Raw genomic sequence first — 18,003 nt, 5'->3', positions numbered from 1 at the left:
GCACGTGAAATATTTTAAGAAATTAATTTTCGCGCGAAAAGTGTAATATACATATTTCTATGTTAACGTTTACCTATTTACCAGAACAAAACCATGCAAAAAACACCATAGAAAAACAACTATAATCACAATTTTTAATAACTTATAATTTACATGTTATAACACACCATAAACAACATTTCAGCAAAAAACAATATCACCGCATCAAAACACGTTAGAATTTGTTAATTCGGAAATGAATATTTTATTTGTTTTTCTTTCGTTATCTGTGTTAAAAATTATGGCTAACGTTTTTTTTTGTTCCATTTCCTGTTACTAGCTTTGGTTAAATGCTGTTCGAGAAAAATTGAATGATTCAGTTCATGACGTCATTGTCTTTTATTTTTTTTTCTACCGTCGAATGTGTCATTATTACCACCGAACAATAAACAAATTTAAATTTCAGGGGGTAGTGATGATTGCATATTATTAGAATGTTTTTGGTAAACAATTTCCGTTAAGGCGGACGTTAGAGGTTTTTTTGTCAATTAATTAAAATTTTGAGACAAAAGATGTAAACAAAGCCTGACAATAGTATTAAAAAACTTCAAAATGAAGCCGCTTTTTTGCGCTGGGGCCAGCGTCAAAAGCACCGATCGCTTAACGGTATCCTTTCGTAATCAATTTGACAGCGAAACAATGCTGACACAAAAGATGTTGCTGCTACCGCTAGATTAGAAAACAAAACACAATGTGTTGCCACAAGTAAAGGTTTACAAGAAAATTGATCTATTAAACCCAGGGCCTACGACAGGATTTAAATAATAAGAAAGGATTCATTATTTTTATTTTTATTATTATTGAAATTATTCACCAAGGATAAGCTTTTCAGTTATTATTGGTACTGCTCTCAACGAGGGTTCTGCGAAGGGGGTTAGTTGGCAAAACACAGCCAGCAACATGAATTTTGATAAAACAACCTTGTTCTTCACATAGTTTTTTTGCTTTCCGATATCAGAGGTTTGCTCATTCAAGCCTAAAAATCACTAGAAAGCGAAAAAGTTTAACTGACTACATGACTACATTAACTTATTGTTATAACGTAACAATAAGTTAAATTTGTAGAATATCATTAAAATAATCGACTTATGAATACAGATGACAAAAACTGAATCAGGATTTTTAAGAATACAAAAATAACACAATTCCAATCCTTGTACTTTTTATATTCCTAAAAATTGATCTCGCGCGTTTTTTTTATTTTTTTTTTATTAAAAATTTAACACCTTCATCAAATCATTACACCGTAGCATGTTCACCAGGTGGAACATCATTTACACCTCTATAGAGTATACGGACATCACAAAATGTATAATTTGCAACAGGTAGCCTCGCGAGGAAATAATTGTGTTGTGTTGTGTGTACATTTCGTATCATCTTAGTAGAGAGTATTCTGTCGCCTCTACCTTAAAAATACAAATCGTCAGGAAGAAATGAAAGATCTTGTCTGATTTCTTCGAATAACCTAACAAGCCCCTCCGCAATTGATTTGGAAGTCCGATTGGCAAATGAAAATAATTCTAACTAGAAACTACTTGTTGAAGCATAAAGAGAGGACCGGAATAAACGCTGGGTTGGAGTGGAGGTGTATTGAAAATTAGGGGTGGGTGAAATAATTGATGTTAAAAACAATAGAACAGATGTATCTTTCGATAAAAACCCTAAATTTAAAAAAATGAGAGGGCATCGAGGATGATTATTCGGTACTCTAGAGCATTAAGACAGACATATCCACAAATTTTGAACTCTTCTTCCATCTTCGTCCTCGGAATTTGCTACCTGATGTCAAAACTGCTAGCCCTGTCTTGATGTCAAAAAGGCAAGGAACATACAAGGCTACTGTTTTTCTATTTTAGAGACCATTATAATAATCAAATACTTGCTTACTACCGCAAAGTAAGAGGAACATTCTATTTCAGAAAGCGAACGTACAATACAAACAAAACAGAACATCTTCATGTGCTCGTTGTTTTTTACGCTGTTACATGAACCACTAAAAAAAAACACTTTTTGAATATTCCTAGCAATTAATTTTCCCGCATGAAATTCTTCTGGACACATCGAGTAAAAACATTTTCATATTTATATCTTTAAATTGACAATATTCACATGCTCAATATTTGAGATTGTATATCTTAAGTGTTACTTGCAAATTTGAAATCAGTCGGATTTCATAACATAGACATAATTTTCGGTGGGACACAATAAACATGAAATCGCCCCACCCACTCATTTAAATTTAGAAAAAGGAGTAGTTTCTGAACAATGCTGTTCTGCTAAAGTCTATTAAAACTGTGGTTTAATCCAATTTTTGTGTTTCCGTCAAAGTTTCGAATTATTGTTTTTTACATCAAGAATAAAAGCAATACAAGCTAAATGTTCGTAAAATTTTACAGCAAGAAATATACAAGGATATAAAAAAGGCAGGGGCTACATAAATTAAAACGAGCGTTAAAATTTTCAGAAATTTGTTGTTGCGCACCCTCTGGAATATCTACCCCAGAAACCATTTGTGCCAATGCATTAGGCAGGAAGGTCACTGTTTTAAGAGGAACAAGCACGTCAATTCTCTTGTCAACCGTACATGTATTTGAGTACAGAAATGTCATCTAGTATACATGCATAATTTAGAACTCTTTTCTTTAATAGTTAACATATAAATAAGGCTATAATAATATAATATTAATAACAATTTAACTGAAAAAATAAAAACAAAAAGCACTAAACATAGTAAAACATTGGAAAATTTTATCCAGACACAACTTTAGTCCTATTTCTCAGTCTCGTACCACGAAAATTATTCTATTTACATGTTTACTTGCGACACATGATAATACGTCTCTCTTATAGCAACTGTACAATTATATTATACAATGCTATCTGGTGTGAAATCTGAAAGCTGAAAAATTCTTCTTGGAATCTTGAAAAAGGACTTGATAGTGCACAATTCACAAGATAGAAACTAGTTTTAGTAAACAATCTATCAACAAGTTGAAACGAAGTTAAAATTTTTAGCATTCTTTCTGATCCGACAATGAGTGGTATATATTAGTTTCATACGCCCTAGCATCGTCATCCTTAAAGTACTAAACAAAGGGTTTTTAAATAAAGATGTAGAAGCCAGTAGCAAATCAAGTACAACAATGATCAGTAGCTACTTTAAAACTGCATATATCATACAATGCATATATAATATTTACAAGCTCAGATAAACTTTCCTTATATCAATTGACCAAAATAACTACTGAAAAATATGGATGTATTCTGAGAAATTTAGTTGAAAGGGTGACACGAATAACCCCTAACGATTTCGACGATCAAAATAGCAGGTCTACTCAACTTCATTTAATCTGTAATACATAGAGACAGGGACCATGTTTCACATAATGGCCGTATGATCACTTCATGCCACCAACAGTAAGCCATTTGATCAAAAGGTGATATAAAAACAAACGAGAAATGTACAAGGTAGGGGATTTATAGTTAAAAATCTTTCAATAAAAACCAGCAGTGCCTATAATATACGCTATTTTTGGTATATAACACCAAGAAACTTTAAACTTCATAAAAATGAAACAAAAACACAGTATCATGCGCATACCAGAAATATATTCAATTTGCAAGACTGAAGAATCTAATGGCATAACGAATAAGTCCGTTTTTCACGATCAGTCAAACTCGGATACGTTGATATCAGAATAAAAACAAAGTGTTGTCCACTTTATAACCTCTTTAGCTTCTCCAATGTCTAGCAAAGCATATATTTTGTGATATGTTTGAATGCACTTTAAACTTTTCCAGGTATATATGTAAAAACTGATTCATGAACAATGTCTGAACATAATAAGTTATGATATTAACTGTCTGTGCGTTCGAACACAATAAATACTTCCAAAAAAAAAATTCGGATTCAGATATATGTATTCATACCACTCCGTGTTTACACCTCACATTCCATACTGGCTGTCTTTCGAAACGTTTTCTGTCTTATGACACCTTTTTCAGATATTCCATTTGTAAAGAACAAAAAGGCGAGTCCTTACTAAACTGGATTGTAACTTTGGATGTATCTGGACATGAGCTGCACCCCATCTTAGCATCACTAAAAAACGGAGGATAGTGTTACTGTATATAGTACGGGGGATAGTGTTACTGTATATGGTACGAAGGAGAGTGTTAAGAACATTGAAAGGAATGATGTTGAGTGAGTCTAATAATAAATTGTCTTTTAAGGTCTTGAATTTAAAATCCTTCATGGTGAAATAAAGCAAAATTCACGAATGTTACTGTGCAAGTTTAGCAATACCTGCCGACACATTTTTACCTACCTACAAAGTTTATGAAACGGAGGCGAAAATGGTGAATTTTAAAGACAGAACTTATATTTTATTGGAAATTTTATTCAGTTTGTAAAAATTTACGTTAAATAGACTGATTTTATTCCTACTATTCATTAAGAAATCCAGTTATGACAAACAAACATATTTTTTGTGATCTCTAAACACTCTATCCATTTCTAAGAATTGTTGAGTATTGTGTAAAGAACATTTCTACTAAACGTACCTTTCTATATCTTCGACGCTCAACATAATTTTCTCAGCACCATCTGGGGGACCTCTAGCAAACCAAAATGAATTATTCGGCTTTGGAGAAGAAGCATACTTCGGAACCAATGAAGAGGTTTCAGGTGATCCTCTTTCACTGACTGTGGAACCAGCGGAAAGGCTACGATTAGGTGTGGTGGGCTCCTTGGTTGGTGAAATGTTCTCGCTTGGCCAGGATGGTGATAGTGAATGGCTTCTCTTATCTTTTGTGCTGTTTGGAGTGTTACTAGTATTAGAGTCGATCCAACCATTCGAAGTTTGAGTATGCATATCAACATTTTTTGCTACAATACCTGGGACAGGTGGGCGTCGACCTTCGGGAGGTGTACGAGCGAACACCTATAAGAAAACAAACAATTGTGTCACCTACATGTGCAGATTGCAATTGAAACTGTACATCCTGGCTTGCTTATTAATCGCTGTTTGAGTGACATAATATTTTTCTAGTGTATTAAGTGTAATATAGCAGAAAGAAAGAGTTCAGGGGTTGAAAAAAAAGCTATTAAAACATCAAAGAATGTCCATTCTTCAAATAAAAGCAAAAAAAGGAATGTGAGGTAGGGAGAAATTTGGCTCATTTTTCAGCATATTTTGTTGCGACCAACAAATTAATATCAAATGTAAAGAAATTATGAGAAAAAAAATTAAAAGCAGATTCGATCATTGAAAAATAACAAAATCTTCTAAACAAACTGATGGATAAAAGAAAGAAATATAGTATTTAAAGACAACAAGGAAATATCATCAGGGTGGCCACCAATTTTTTTTCAAGCAAAATTTGGATTTTAGAGGATTTTAAAGGCTCTTTTGTACTAAATTTAGATGATTTTTATCACAAAAATAATTTTTTTTTGAACAAGATAAAGAATTTTAGAGAATTAACTTTTTTTAACTTCTTAGGTTTTTTTTTAGTTTTATCAATTCCTGATGTCAAGAACAAATATGTTTAAGAAAGTATTACTTTCAGAATAAATGATTAAAAAACAATTGAAATAGTTTATAACTAACAGTTAATAACTATAAAAATTGTAAAATCCATGTACACCCATCAAACTGTTATCAGTGTACCTTTTTAAAAAGTAAGATTTAAAGAGAAGATTCACAGTTTTCACATTATTAACTTCTTTTAACTTTTTATAAGACAATAGAGGACTTTAGAGAAGGTTTTTAAAAAAAGAGGACATTAGAGGAGACGTGGCCACCCTGACCATTTGGTGGATGTATAATCCTAATGGTTTTGTGGAAGGGGTTGTCAACTTGCATTAAAATACTAAGCTCTTTTTTAATAATAAATGGCGCAGGGAGTGACAAAAATGTTTTTAAAGAACCAAAAAAGTCTGGAACATCAAGTGTCATTAAGAGTCAACATGCAACCTATAAATAATAAAATAAAAAGAAATGCCTTTATAAGTAAAAACATAAGCTTATTTAAACTCACATATTCATCCTTTGCATCCAGATCCAATCCTTCTAATTCTATATTGAGACCTTCCACACTTCTCCTTGTATGTAAGCTAGGATATTTTGGACTAGATGGGACTTGTGGTATTGCAACTGGTTTAGATGCTATGTATGCAGTCGAGTAGTATTGGCTGACAGCAGAATGATCACCTTGCACAGGAGATTGCTTTCCATGGATTGGTTGGGATTGCTGCTTGTTACGTTGAAAACATTGACGAAATATCTATACAGTTTTAAAAGTTTTATTCAATCAATGAGAGTCACATAAAGTGTAGGTCAAAAAATATTTTTAGTTTAGATCTGTAGTTTATAGCTAACACCTGTAAAAAGTTTCAACATATGTGTTTGGTTAGACTTTTTCTACATGCACATTTTATTGTTTAGACTTGTTGAGAGTGCTGTCTTTTAAGCAATGATGGACTCCAAGTTTAGTATGTTGAAAACAATTTAAAAATTGACAAATACTTGGACCTTTTTAGCATTCTGGTCACCATGTCACTAACACTTTACTTTAAGACTTCGACAAATGTCTCTCAAACAACTTATTAAAAATTTAAAAAATTTAAATTATTAAGGAAGTAAAGAAAAAGCAGACATAAAAGATATGTTGTCAAAATAAGTTGACAACGTATTTTTCATGCAAGTTTAACAAACCTCTTTGGATCCTGCAGCTCCTATAGCAGATGATTTTCTTTGATCTAAGGAGAGTTGTACGGTTTCTTCGTTAGCACTCTCATCCCATTGAATTGGTGTCTAAATAAAAAGATAAAAAATTTAATGTCAAAATAAAAAATTACAGTTACATTATGTTTACACCATGGTATTTGTGATAAGATCAAACATAAGGACCAGATTTTAGGCCCCTTAAATCTATTTTGACTGATCAAAAGGATGCGCTTTCAACAAGGCCTTGAAATTTCAGTGCTGTGAAATAAACAGAATAATTTAAGATAAACGTTTTAGGGATGGTCATAGTTCTCTTATCTTTGATCTTCGTGTCATCAGCCATTAAAAGATAAGTAACATAATAGGGTAACTAGTAATTAAGTATATGGTAGTTTTTGAAGTATCTTCATATGATTTTACGGTTTCCAAATAATAAATTAAGATCGTAATGAATTATAATACATACAAACAAAATTTTGTATAACTCTGAAATTCCAACATTAACCAAGAAAAAAAATTGTACACAAAATCGGATAAAATTCCTATTTTAGAATACTTAAGAAAAAATATTTTAAGTCGTCAGCTTTTCAGATGGACTCTAAATTAAAAATTGGAGGGATGCAAGAAATAACAAGAGGAGTTTTTTTGTATTGTGAAAATTTGCTCTCTGAAAAAAGTGTTTTTTTTCATTTTAACCTTTCCAGCAAATATGACTATACACATTGTTTTATTTGTATTCATATTCCTTTATATTACTTCTACCACAAGAGAACATTTAAGGAATATTTATTAGTCAAGGAAACAGTAATCCATCCTTCATGTTTTTTCCAAAACTCTAAACAACATTGCGTTCCAAGCTCAGGTTACCTGTGGCATTTTTGAGCCTTTTGTGGACAAAATGCCTAATCACACTGAACGTGCAAGTTGAAATAAAGAAAAAGGAAGTCTATGAATTACCTGAGTTGCTTTGTTATTTGAGATTATTGGAGGGCTCGTTGTAGGTGTATTTGAGGATGAACTTTCTCGTGGCCATTGACCATTTATATATGAACTTGAAAGTGTTTCTAGTGAGTTTGTTCGTCTGATTATATTTTTCGCTACTTTGCTCTTGTTCACAGGCTTGAACAGATGCACTGAAATAAAAAAGCAAGGTAATTATTGCGAAGTAAGTCAATTGCAACTACAAATTACTATTACTAATCAATTGTTTAAACATAAAGTTATCAAATTATTTACCGATTTCCAAAGAAAATTGGCTAAAAACCATTTCTCTCATGTAAGAAAATGACCAACAAACATATTATAACCAAATTAAGAAGATTATCATTGTATTGTTTAAAAAAATAAACATTTCCGTCTAAATAATCTTTCACAGAAAAATTTCTATTGCTTATAGAAGTTCATGTTGAGGATATTAAGACCAGTCTAATTTAAGTTCAAGAATGGCAATGTAGGTAACCATAGATTGATAGATCAAGTTGACAACAAAGACTGCTTAAAAGCATCTGTTGACTGTTTCCTTTTTGTACTTTTTTGTTTATAAAGTTTGTGGTCATGTTCAGAGATCTGCCTATTTTAAACTCCAGGTTATGAGATGTATATAAAAGATTTTTGGATTGCCCTATCATTAGTATATACAAAATACTTTGGTAAGTTGAGGCAATCTGAAAAACTGTTATACTAAAAATTTTTTTTATTTTCCCTTATAAATTTATGGTGAATAAATTAAACACAATCGTGATTTTTGAATCATGGTTTAACGAGGTGTAAGAAGGGTTTTTAATCTTCAATTAAACTGTGCAATATTTTCGGGACAAACAGATATTAAGAATCCTTACAGTCTCTGGTCACTGACAGGTGGTGGCCACATCATTTTTTTCTTAAAGATATTTGCAATAGTTCAAATGTTCATTTTTTGTTCTGGGAAATAAATAGCCAGGGCTACACATAAAGTCAATGCAAATAAAAGCATTTTTTAGCAACCATTACCTCTCCTCTTTTAAACTCTCTGATTTACCTGTGTTCTCTCTTTCCTATGGTTTTAGAGCTAATTGAAAAAATTTAATTTCCTTTCATAAAGTTTAATGAAATTAATAAAATATCTGTAGCAGAAATTTTTTTGTGCAAATTTTATGCAGAACAGATCTTCAAAGAAAGAAGTCCTTTGTTTTATTGTTATCTAAATTTCCTGTAGGATGTTAAAGCATCCATTTTGTTGTTGTTTATTCAATGAAGAAAATGCTACAGTACAGCAAACCGAACAGAAAAATTGTTTTTACAGTGTTCAAGCAGGTGATTTTTGTAATTAGTTTGCACGTGTGAAATTGGTTTTACATGCACAATTAAGACTCAAAAGCAGCACACCCAATTCCACTCTCCCAATTTGTGCCCTTAGGAAGAAATTAATGTGTACGTAATATGAACTAATAGCTTAGCTGGAAGTTTTTGTGAACAGGCAGAGCAAGAATTTACTCAAATATTATCCCACTTGACAGAGTCTTTGCTTGTGCAAATGTTTGACTGAATGTTTGGTTGTATGCTGTCTAATTATGCACTGATTAGTTATTGCACTTCTATTGTATTAAAGTTTAACACCCTGACACGCATGTACCTTGAAATTACATTTCTGAACTAATTCAAATGTTCACATTCAGCATTTCTAATCAATGTCAGCACTCAGCAATCGCAAACAGTTGATAAAGCACGGTTAAACTTACAAGAAAGAATATTTGACTCTTGATCTTACCTTAAAATGTCAATTACTCTTGTGACTTTAATTAACATCAATTTCAATGTTTCTTTACAAGACTTTTAACATTATTGGTATGCAGAGTTATGATTGCTTTTTTCTAACTTCTTCTAATACTACTTACACTATTAGTCAAGGCATCACAGGGAAATGAAATATAAAAATATTAGGCAATGATGCGATTAATGAAGAGGTATTGATAAATGTGGTTTTCAGGCCTCAACAAGTCATTCTAATATTTGTTGGTTTAGTGATTTCTATTTTCTTGACTGTGGTCATATTTCTTTTCTGTCCATTTTTGATTGATAAGTTAATTTTCAAGTACACGTTTTAGAATGCACTGAGCATGAGAGCTATAGTATTTAGTATTTATTTCCACTAAAGCAGACCGCTCAGTGCCATATAAAAAGTTGACTTCACTTTTATGCTCATTCTGAATCGCTGTCTAATAAAAATGTAGCAAGGCCAAGAGACTTTATACAAGGGCCATGAAAATTGACATTTTTAATTCAAGATAGCTAGCGAACATACATTATTAGTCAGATCAACAATCTTGGAAGCTGCTGGAGCAGAATTGCAAGATTTAGAGCCTGATAGTCAACCAACAAACGACTCAAACAATAGTTTGAAAAGGAATTTTTTATCTAAGAAGTAGACTTTGCAGCTGAAAAGAAAATTTTTCATTACACACTAAAGTTTTAGATCTCAGATTCTGGCCGAGATTGTTTTCCGATAATGTGTTTTGAAGTAATAGGCTATTTATTCTTGCAACAGAAGCTGCTTATAAAACCCACAAACAAGTATACCAGAGTATACTGCTACACTGTGTGGGACATTGGATGTTGCACCATATTGTCTGTTAGAGTGCAGATCCTATTGATCTGCATAGCTCAAAATAAATGCGCACACATATACGTATGATAGTTATTATATTTAGTAAGCCTTCCATTTGCTTGTTGTTCGACTTTAACATTTGTTAATACTACAAAATAAATATACGTTAAGGATAAAATTATCATACTACTCTTTATCTTGTTAATACATAAAAATATATGTTTTTCTGCCATTTTGGCATCACCCAAAGTAATTTATTTGTCAGTAATTTATGGTACATAATGTCAACTTCTTTCCTTTTTAGTTGAATTTTTAAAGAAGCAATTTAAATCTTCGAAAAATAACCTGAAAAATTGTCTAGATGCAAGAAATAGAATGACAAAATCTGCAGCATCATGATTGCTAACATGTCAGCGTTTTGAGCTTGTGATTTTTTTATATAAAAAACTTGGAGTCTACCAACAATCAGCAACATATAACCATCGAGCACTGTACTTTAGCAAACAGTACTCAGTTGAACTCTATTTCCAACTTTCAAAGATCTGATTTTAATCAAACAAATCAACAAAGCCAACCATGTAGTCCTTCAGCAAATATTGACCTACAATCAAATTAAGATGTTTTTTCTTTACTATAACCACCTCCATTGTCACCATAGCAGGATTTTATTGGGCAACATTTTGTTCCAACTTTTTAAATATACATGTTATTTTAACTAAAATAGTTATGTATACTATATACGTATATGGAACAAAAAGATTTGTAGCAAGAACACAAAGCAATTTTTTGTTTTAGGGGGTTGTTTTTTCGGGCAACGAGTCTTCCTAAAATATATCCCTGGCTACCACTTGAGCACTCTTTCAGATGGTGCAGCTCGGAAACACAAATTATGCTATCTGAAAGTTTGTTAGGCATTTTTCCGTTTCAATTTTAATCATAAGTTTGAAAGTTCAATAGTTGCATTACATGTGCAATCCAAGTTTTTTTTATAAGAAACCAGTCTATAAGAAACTCCGGGCTCAAAAAGGCTAAATTATAAAAATTTTAAGAAACTTCAGGCTAAATCCAATGCTTAGGTCTCTTATAAAAACTGTGTATATAGTTTATTATCTCATCAGGTTTATCTAATTTTTGTAACCATGTCCCATTGCCATTCAACAGCTTCCTTTAATATTTATTCTATTTATCATAAACTGTGGCTGAATTTTCTGAATAGGTGTTGGAAGAAACATGTGTTAAGTCTTGTAACCCCCTAAATATTGGCGTTATCTTTTTCCATTCTTCTGGCACAAAAACAATAAGGAAGTCAAAAAATTATGTGAAACATTGCCATTACTGTTGCAACTTTAGCAATAGTCAGTCTCCAAAAAACTCTGGAAATGACTTGCAGTTATAATAAATACATTCTCTACCACCCTCCCTGCTCTGGAAAGTCCATAGATTTTTCTGTTTACAAATTTAAAGGAGTAGAGTTTCATCATAATGCAGCTTTAACCTGATTGCATCATCTACAACAAAAACGTAGAGTTGTGTCCCTCACTGCTTGGTAATATTTAGGCTATTTTCTTCAATTGCAAACCCTAAATTCCTGGTAAAAAATTGTAATGTGCACTGAAAACAGCCCCCAATACAATACTTAAATGTTTTTGTAGTTAAAAAAAGGTTGAACCAGATCGTGCATGAGAAAATGTTTTCCATCTATCACTTCCAGATCATTAGTAAATTTTATTTTATTTTAAATTAGTGAGGATTCCATTCCCAATCAGCTTCACTGTTGGGATAACCCCTTGCGATCCCAAACTGCAAGATACGTTTCATAAATTATCTGCCCAACAACAGCAGGACTCATTTAATAATTTGCAGCAATAGTCAACCTTCACTCATTTTTTGTAATTAAAAAAACCACCCAAGATAAAGGAGTTTAAAGATGTGTGGGTAATATTTGAAAATTAAAAAAAAAAATGACTGCCATACAATTTCATATCGTAAACAAGAAGGTTGACATCTCCTTTTAGTTTACATTCTTGATACAGCTGTCGCATCCAAAACCCTTTTGTATACTACCTTTTTTTGTTATCTTCTCTCAGCAACAGCAAAGAAGATTTATTTTTTAACAGCAACAACTTTCTATGTTGAGCATTCATGTTTACGGATTTTTTTCTGTTAAAACTTTTGCGTGCTCTTTTTTTACTGCTTTTGGCAAGTGGAAATCAAAAAATAACATTCAAAGTGGATTAATAAGTAGCTATTGTTGTTTAAAAACCAATAGCCATCCATGCTCAGCACGTTGCAGACCACCTAGTTGAAAATTGCCCTGCATTACATTCTAGCTTTGACTACTATAGTATATTCATTTTGCAGTCTTTCTATTTATTTCTGCTCTTGTATTTGAAGATGTTCCTCTGATATTCTTTTCCCTGAATTATATTTTGGTAATATCCCACACAAAACGGAAAGGTTCAGAAAATCAAAATAATAATAAGCAGGCCTCTTTTATTCCAGACAAAATAGATGTCTGCCTAGATATATGAAAGGAGGACTATTGATAACAATTTTTTTACATTAGTTGACCTTGGTTCCAAATTTTAAGGTTAAGTGTTATATCAGTCTCCTGTTCCTGTTTGGAGAAATTACATATTTGTGTAATTATGTAAATGTTCAAACAAACGCATTCTGAATGAGCAAGACGGACTTTATGTCTTTTGTGATTTTTGAGATTAATCTCATGTTTTAAAATTAGTAGCTTTTCTTTACCTATTTTTATGGTATTTTATTCTTAAAATGACAATGCACTAGTGCAAATTTATTGTTCTATTGTAACTAACTTGTCTTCTTCGCTTGAAACTTCCGATGTAATGGCTTACATTGGCACTTTTTTAATTCCTCTTTCCTATATCCATGTTCCTGGGTGTATGAAACTGTGAACTTCTTACTCAATACTGACTCAACATGTGATTGGGATGATTGTGATACATTTAAATCACCTCAAGGCAACGATGCGAGGAAACTTTCTTGTCTTACAGCTTGTTGAGCTATGCATGCATTATGACACCACAAATCACCAAAATATGTACAAACAAGTTGGCTTTTGTTCAATAATGTCGGCAACAGTTATTGCTGTTTGGGGAAAATTTGAACTTTTTAAGCCATATTGTTTCTGTGATATGTAAGAATGTATATTTTTTGTTTTCCTTTAAAAATATATATAAAATTTTTTTGCAATCAAACAAAGTGGGACCAGTCAATGCGTAAAGTGTTTTTTCCACACAAGCAATTCTACACGCAAATGCTTGAAAGTGGTGAATTTTCAAATTTTGACTTACTTTGAGGTGATTTTTTAAAGAAACCAGTCAAAGGCATTAAGAAAATTATTTAGCTGCTAATCTTTACAAATTTATGCCCTACTTTTCGTGAATTTATTCCCCTAAAATTGGTCAAACTCTTTAGTATAAAAATGCTCTAGTTTTGTTCTTCGGGTGTGACCTAAAGATGCTGAATGAAATAAAAATCCATGCATTGGGTGGAGTGGAACAACAATGCATGCCTCAGGACAGGGCATTGAACAAAGAACAGGTAGCTGGGGGCCAGCCATTTTTATTTTGTCATAAAGTGCATACCTCATGCTTGTTATAAAAAACGTTTAGATTATAGTTTAGGGTACAGATGAAAAAAATAAAAACAAAAAAAAAAGTGAAAAAAATAAGAAACAAAACAATGAAAATCAAACCTTTAGAACCCAACGGGGAAAGAAGAGCTCTATGTTCATTTGGTTGGACATCTGGGCTCCTCCTTATTCTATTTCTTTTGTCAGGTGGAAGTACTGGTGATGACGGACTCGTTCTTCGTCTTGTTGGACTTGTGGTTCGTACAAGTGAGGACAAAGGGACTGTTGCCTTTAATGGCTGACACTTAGAATTTATAGGGGAATTGTTACGTTTAGGACGTTGAGCAGCCATGTCCGTTTGATGAAGCTTCCATACAAAAGCTGTCTGAAACCAATATGGCCAACAAACTGTAAATTAGGATGAAGTACTAGCTATATCTATATAAATATAACTCTAATTTGAAACTTATGCTTTGTGTAGGTGTACACCACTTTGCGTGTTGAGCTTTTCCGCAGCAAATACACAGCTCGGATGATGTCTCCAAAAAAAAGTGAATTAACCTCAGAACATTACATCACGTGGTCATTATACCCTGTGTCAATTGGATAAGAAAATTTGTTCAGGCAATTTGATTGGCCTTTAGGGAATGTACATTTCATTCATGTTATTTAAAGGAATCCTCACCATTCAGGGAATTACCGGTCTTGATATTTGTTTTTCTTCTTCTTTTTGCATATTAAAGCAAACTTTTATGTTTGCGAAAATTTAAAATACAAGTCAGAAAAAAATTGATATGGCAGTGTTGCAGTTGCACGAAGTTTTAAACTAAAAATGTCGTCAAAAATTAGATGTCTGCCCAGCATAGTCACTTTGGAAAAACATACATCTTCGCTGCTTGGAAATATTTTTAAAGATTTTACAGTAGAAAGTGCCCAAGGTAACAAAGAAAAAATTATACGTAAACATTTTAAAAGATTACTTCTTTTTCTGCCCTTCTTCGGCACAATAAATAAAACGTCATCATATCCTAGGGGAATCCCCTTAAATATTTAGGGCAAGTGAGTTTTTATAAATCGAGTAGTACGCGATAATTCCAAAATTATTGGGTACTAACCACTGGCTCCAGAAAAGACAGGGGATAAGTTATTTTTTTTAATACTTGTTTTCCGGTAGGGAGTCATAATAAAATTCTTGAGGGGTAGAGCTCCTGGAATTAGGAATGGAGTAGCCCGTGTTTCCAACATGGCTGTATGCAATATCGATGCAATATTTGTCGTTTTGCGGTTGTTTTCGAGCGTCGACTTTTTTTAGACGTTGTTTCAACCCCATACCCAGGGTTCCTTATATAAAAAGCCCACAACCCCAAATGACAAGTTAGTTTCGTCTTTAAAGCGAAAACTGTGTTGTATTGGTTTAAAAGGGAAATAGTTTACATGTCCAAACCAAACTACAACATAAATCAAACGATTGCGTGACACCTCCTTCAGTCGCTTTACCATTCGTAAAATACAAAATGATAAACTTTAAGTGTTTTTCTCTCGATTAACCGTACTTGCTAAGATATATCACAGCGGTCATGTGTTACATTCCTTTTTAATATCATTTGTTTGTAGACATTAATACGTCCTATGCATTAAATAAGTTGATTCTTTTGTTGGTGTTTTGTTCTTGAGTTACTCGACCGACAAAAAAACTCTTTGCCCTATTTTTGCATTATAAACTGCGCTTCAGTTCGCGGACTTCAATTCATAAAAATTCTTTTTTTTCATTACGCGGTCTAGACCTTATAGAAACTACACCACAGTGCCTTTAGAGCCACACCTGTTTTTCGGCCTTTTTCAGCCAGTGCGAAAGTCAGAAAAACTCTATCATACGTAGCAAAGGGTATGGCACCAAATCAAATAAGTTTTGGATGAATTTTTCAGGCATTCTAGTATTCTATCGCATCGTAATGTTAGAAGACGTTTTTTGCTCAATATTGTTCATATAAGGGGGTAGTGGCTCAACGGCACGACAGCAAGTGCTCAGAATTGTGCAGTACTAGATTGCAATGAGCCGAGACATTGTCGGAAAAATCAAGACTACTACTGACAACAAAATTTTTCCAAGCGTGAGTTGAACCCTTTTTTACGAATGGCATCCAGTAAAATTGCTGTTTCCGCGGTAGGAAGAATACAGGAAAAGTTGTGTTCATGCTTTATATTTATTGTCATCTACAAGAAGCTTAATACAAAACAACATGTTATTATTTTAACGCAATTTTTATCTTGCAATTATCGCAAAATGTTGTAATTACTCTCTAAACGCGATTTTGCGTATATCTGATTGTTCGATCTGATGTGTATTCATTCAGGTATTTGTAAAATCTTTTCCCATAATAGAAGCAATTTGTAGCATCTTACGTCACGAATCAAAACAATCACAATTACTGATCCAGAAATAATTTCTTACAGCTGTCACTTGGCCTTTGTTATTCAAGTTTTTTTGCAAAAATAATAAATCACTTTGTTATGGTTTCGCAGCATGCGATGCGGTACTATCACGAGATACCAAACTCGCCATTTTAGCTACCACTCTCGGTTACTCAACGACTAATCTCGCCTGTGCAAGCCATAAAAACAAATTAGCAAGACTGTGATGGAATCCTAATAGAAAACTGAGCACTAATCTCTTTTAATCGTGTGGGCTTGTGTTACAAAAACTGAACCCTCCCATATCGAATTGAGCTTCCTCGCGAAATTGCGCATGGCACAAAGATAGACTGTGTTGTAATCTTCTACACGACCAACATTTAATCATAAAAAAAGTAAAACCCAGGGATGCATGAAAATATAAAAAAAAAATTCTTAAATATTTAAATAAATTTTTCACTACCAGGCTAAAGGCAAGATTTCAACCTGAAAGATGTCAAGAGATTGCTAAGCATAATATTCATACAGTTAACTCCCAGTAACTCGAACATCTAAGGGACCAAAGAAAATACTTCGACTTAACGAATGTCCAAGTTAAACGAAGCTCCCGTTAAGTCGAATTTAGTCTAAAATGAGATTTAAGTTCGAGATAAGCGATTTTTCATAAGAGGTGGGGCAACAGTTACCGGGGAATAGTACAATCTTGCTGATGAAAAAGACATGCAAGTCCCTTGTATATTGAATTTTCTTTGAAAGACAACATTATCTATCTTTATACATAATAATAAAAAAAATCAGACATTTATCTACCCTTTCATTTTCTTTTCTCGAGTAAAATATTCGAGTTATCCGAAGAAATTACCCTCAGAGAAATGGGTCAAGTATACGAATTTTCAAGTTATCCGAGGTTTGAATTAAGAGGACTTTTTTATAAGAAAGTATTAACGAAAGTTCAAGGGACCAGAAAATGGTTAATAAAAGTTCGAGTTGTCCGGTGTTAGAGTTACCTCATAATAAAAAACGATACAGGCCATGGAATCAAGGTTGGTAAATGCTGTCAGCACGGTTGATTTAGAATTAGACATGAATAGCGTAAAAAAAGTCTATTAATTTGATTTACATTTAGAAGATTATCATCATTTTCCATTTTATTTTTCTTCAACGTGGTTAAAACCTAACAAGCTATACAATCCTCTCAAACACGTGATACATATACCATAGGTACACCAGTTTGAAAATACTATTTTTAAAATGAAGCAAATTAAATTTCATTGATATTAGAAGATCTGCATACCTAGACACCAAAAACGTTTATGCGATTTGATACTCAGTTTCTTTGACTTGTACATTTGTATTACTACAGATGAAAACGTAATGTAGTTTCATTTTAAGAACAATGGGCATGCGCGCATTTTTGTGTAGGTAAAAAAGCAGGACTCATACAAGGTAAAATAGGTATTAATGAAGATTGAAGATTTATTGTGGTAGCATAAGATTCAAGAGAAATTGGAATTACATTTTAACTATATTCTTTTAATTCTTCTTAAAAATTTCACTAACTTTAAACGAATATTTCTTTTTCGGATGGATTTATTTGATTACTGTGGTCTGTTGTGTATATTTTCTGCCTACAG

The 18,003-nt window shown here is 32.6% G+C and overlaps 1 protein-coding gene across 1 annotated transcript; it reads right to left on the bottom strand.

Moving 5' to 3' along the window:
- Positions 1-2,605: 2,605 nt before the first annotated feature.
- Positions 2,606-14,502, bottom strand: LOC130621902 (glucocorticoid-induced transcript 1 protein-like). Its single transcript, XM_057437269.1, has 6 exons — positions 14,081-14,502; positions 7,728-7,903; positions 6,759-6,857; positions 6,082-6,327; positions 4,603-4,982; positions 2,606-4,141 (listed from the first exon to the last, which is right to left on the bottom strand). The coding sequence occupies exons 1-6, from the start codon at positions 14,307-14,309 to the stop codon at positions 4,027-4,029; spliced, it is 1,245 nt and encodes a 414-aa protein (XP_057293252.1). The 5' UTR covers positions 14,310-14,502; the 3' UTR covers positions 2,606-4,026.
- Positions 14,503-18,003: the final 3,501 nt, after the last annotated feature.

This window comes from Hydractinia symbiolongicarpus, chromosome 12 (genome assembly GCF_029227915.1).
Source record: "Hydractinia symbiolongicarpus strain clone_291-10 chromosome 12, HSymV2.1, whole genome shotgun sequence".
NCBI classification, from domain to species: domain Eukaryota; kingdom Metazoa; phylum Cnidaria; class Hydrozoa; order Anthoathecata; family Hydractiniidae; genus Hydractinia; species Hydractinia symbiolongicarpus.
The sequence above is the reverse complement of the archived record's forward strand: the minus strand, read 5'-3'. Positions and strand labels throughout refer to the sequence as shown.

What these genes read in the sequence shown, in the direction of transcription:
- LOC130621902 (XM_057437269.1), bottom strand. Translation starts at nt 14,309, where the DNA reads ATGGCTGCTCAACGTCCTAAACGTAACAATTCCCCTATAAATTCTAAG. An exon ending in GAGCTGCAGGATCCAAAGAG is followed by an intron (nt 6,328 to 6,758) that starts GTTTGTTAAACT and finishes AAAACTGTATAG; the next exon opens with ATATTTCGTCAATGTTTTCA. An exon ending in AGCGTCGAAGATATAGAAAG is followed by an intron (nt 4,142 to 4,602) that starts GTACGTTTAGTA and finishes TCCGTTTTTTAG; the next exon opens with TGATGCTAAGATGGGGTGCA.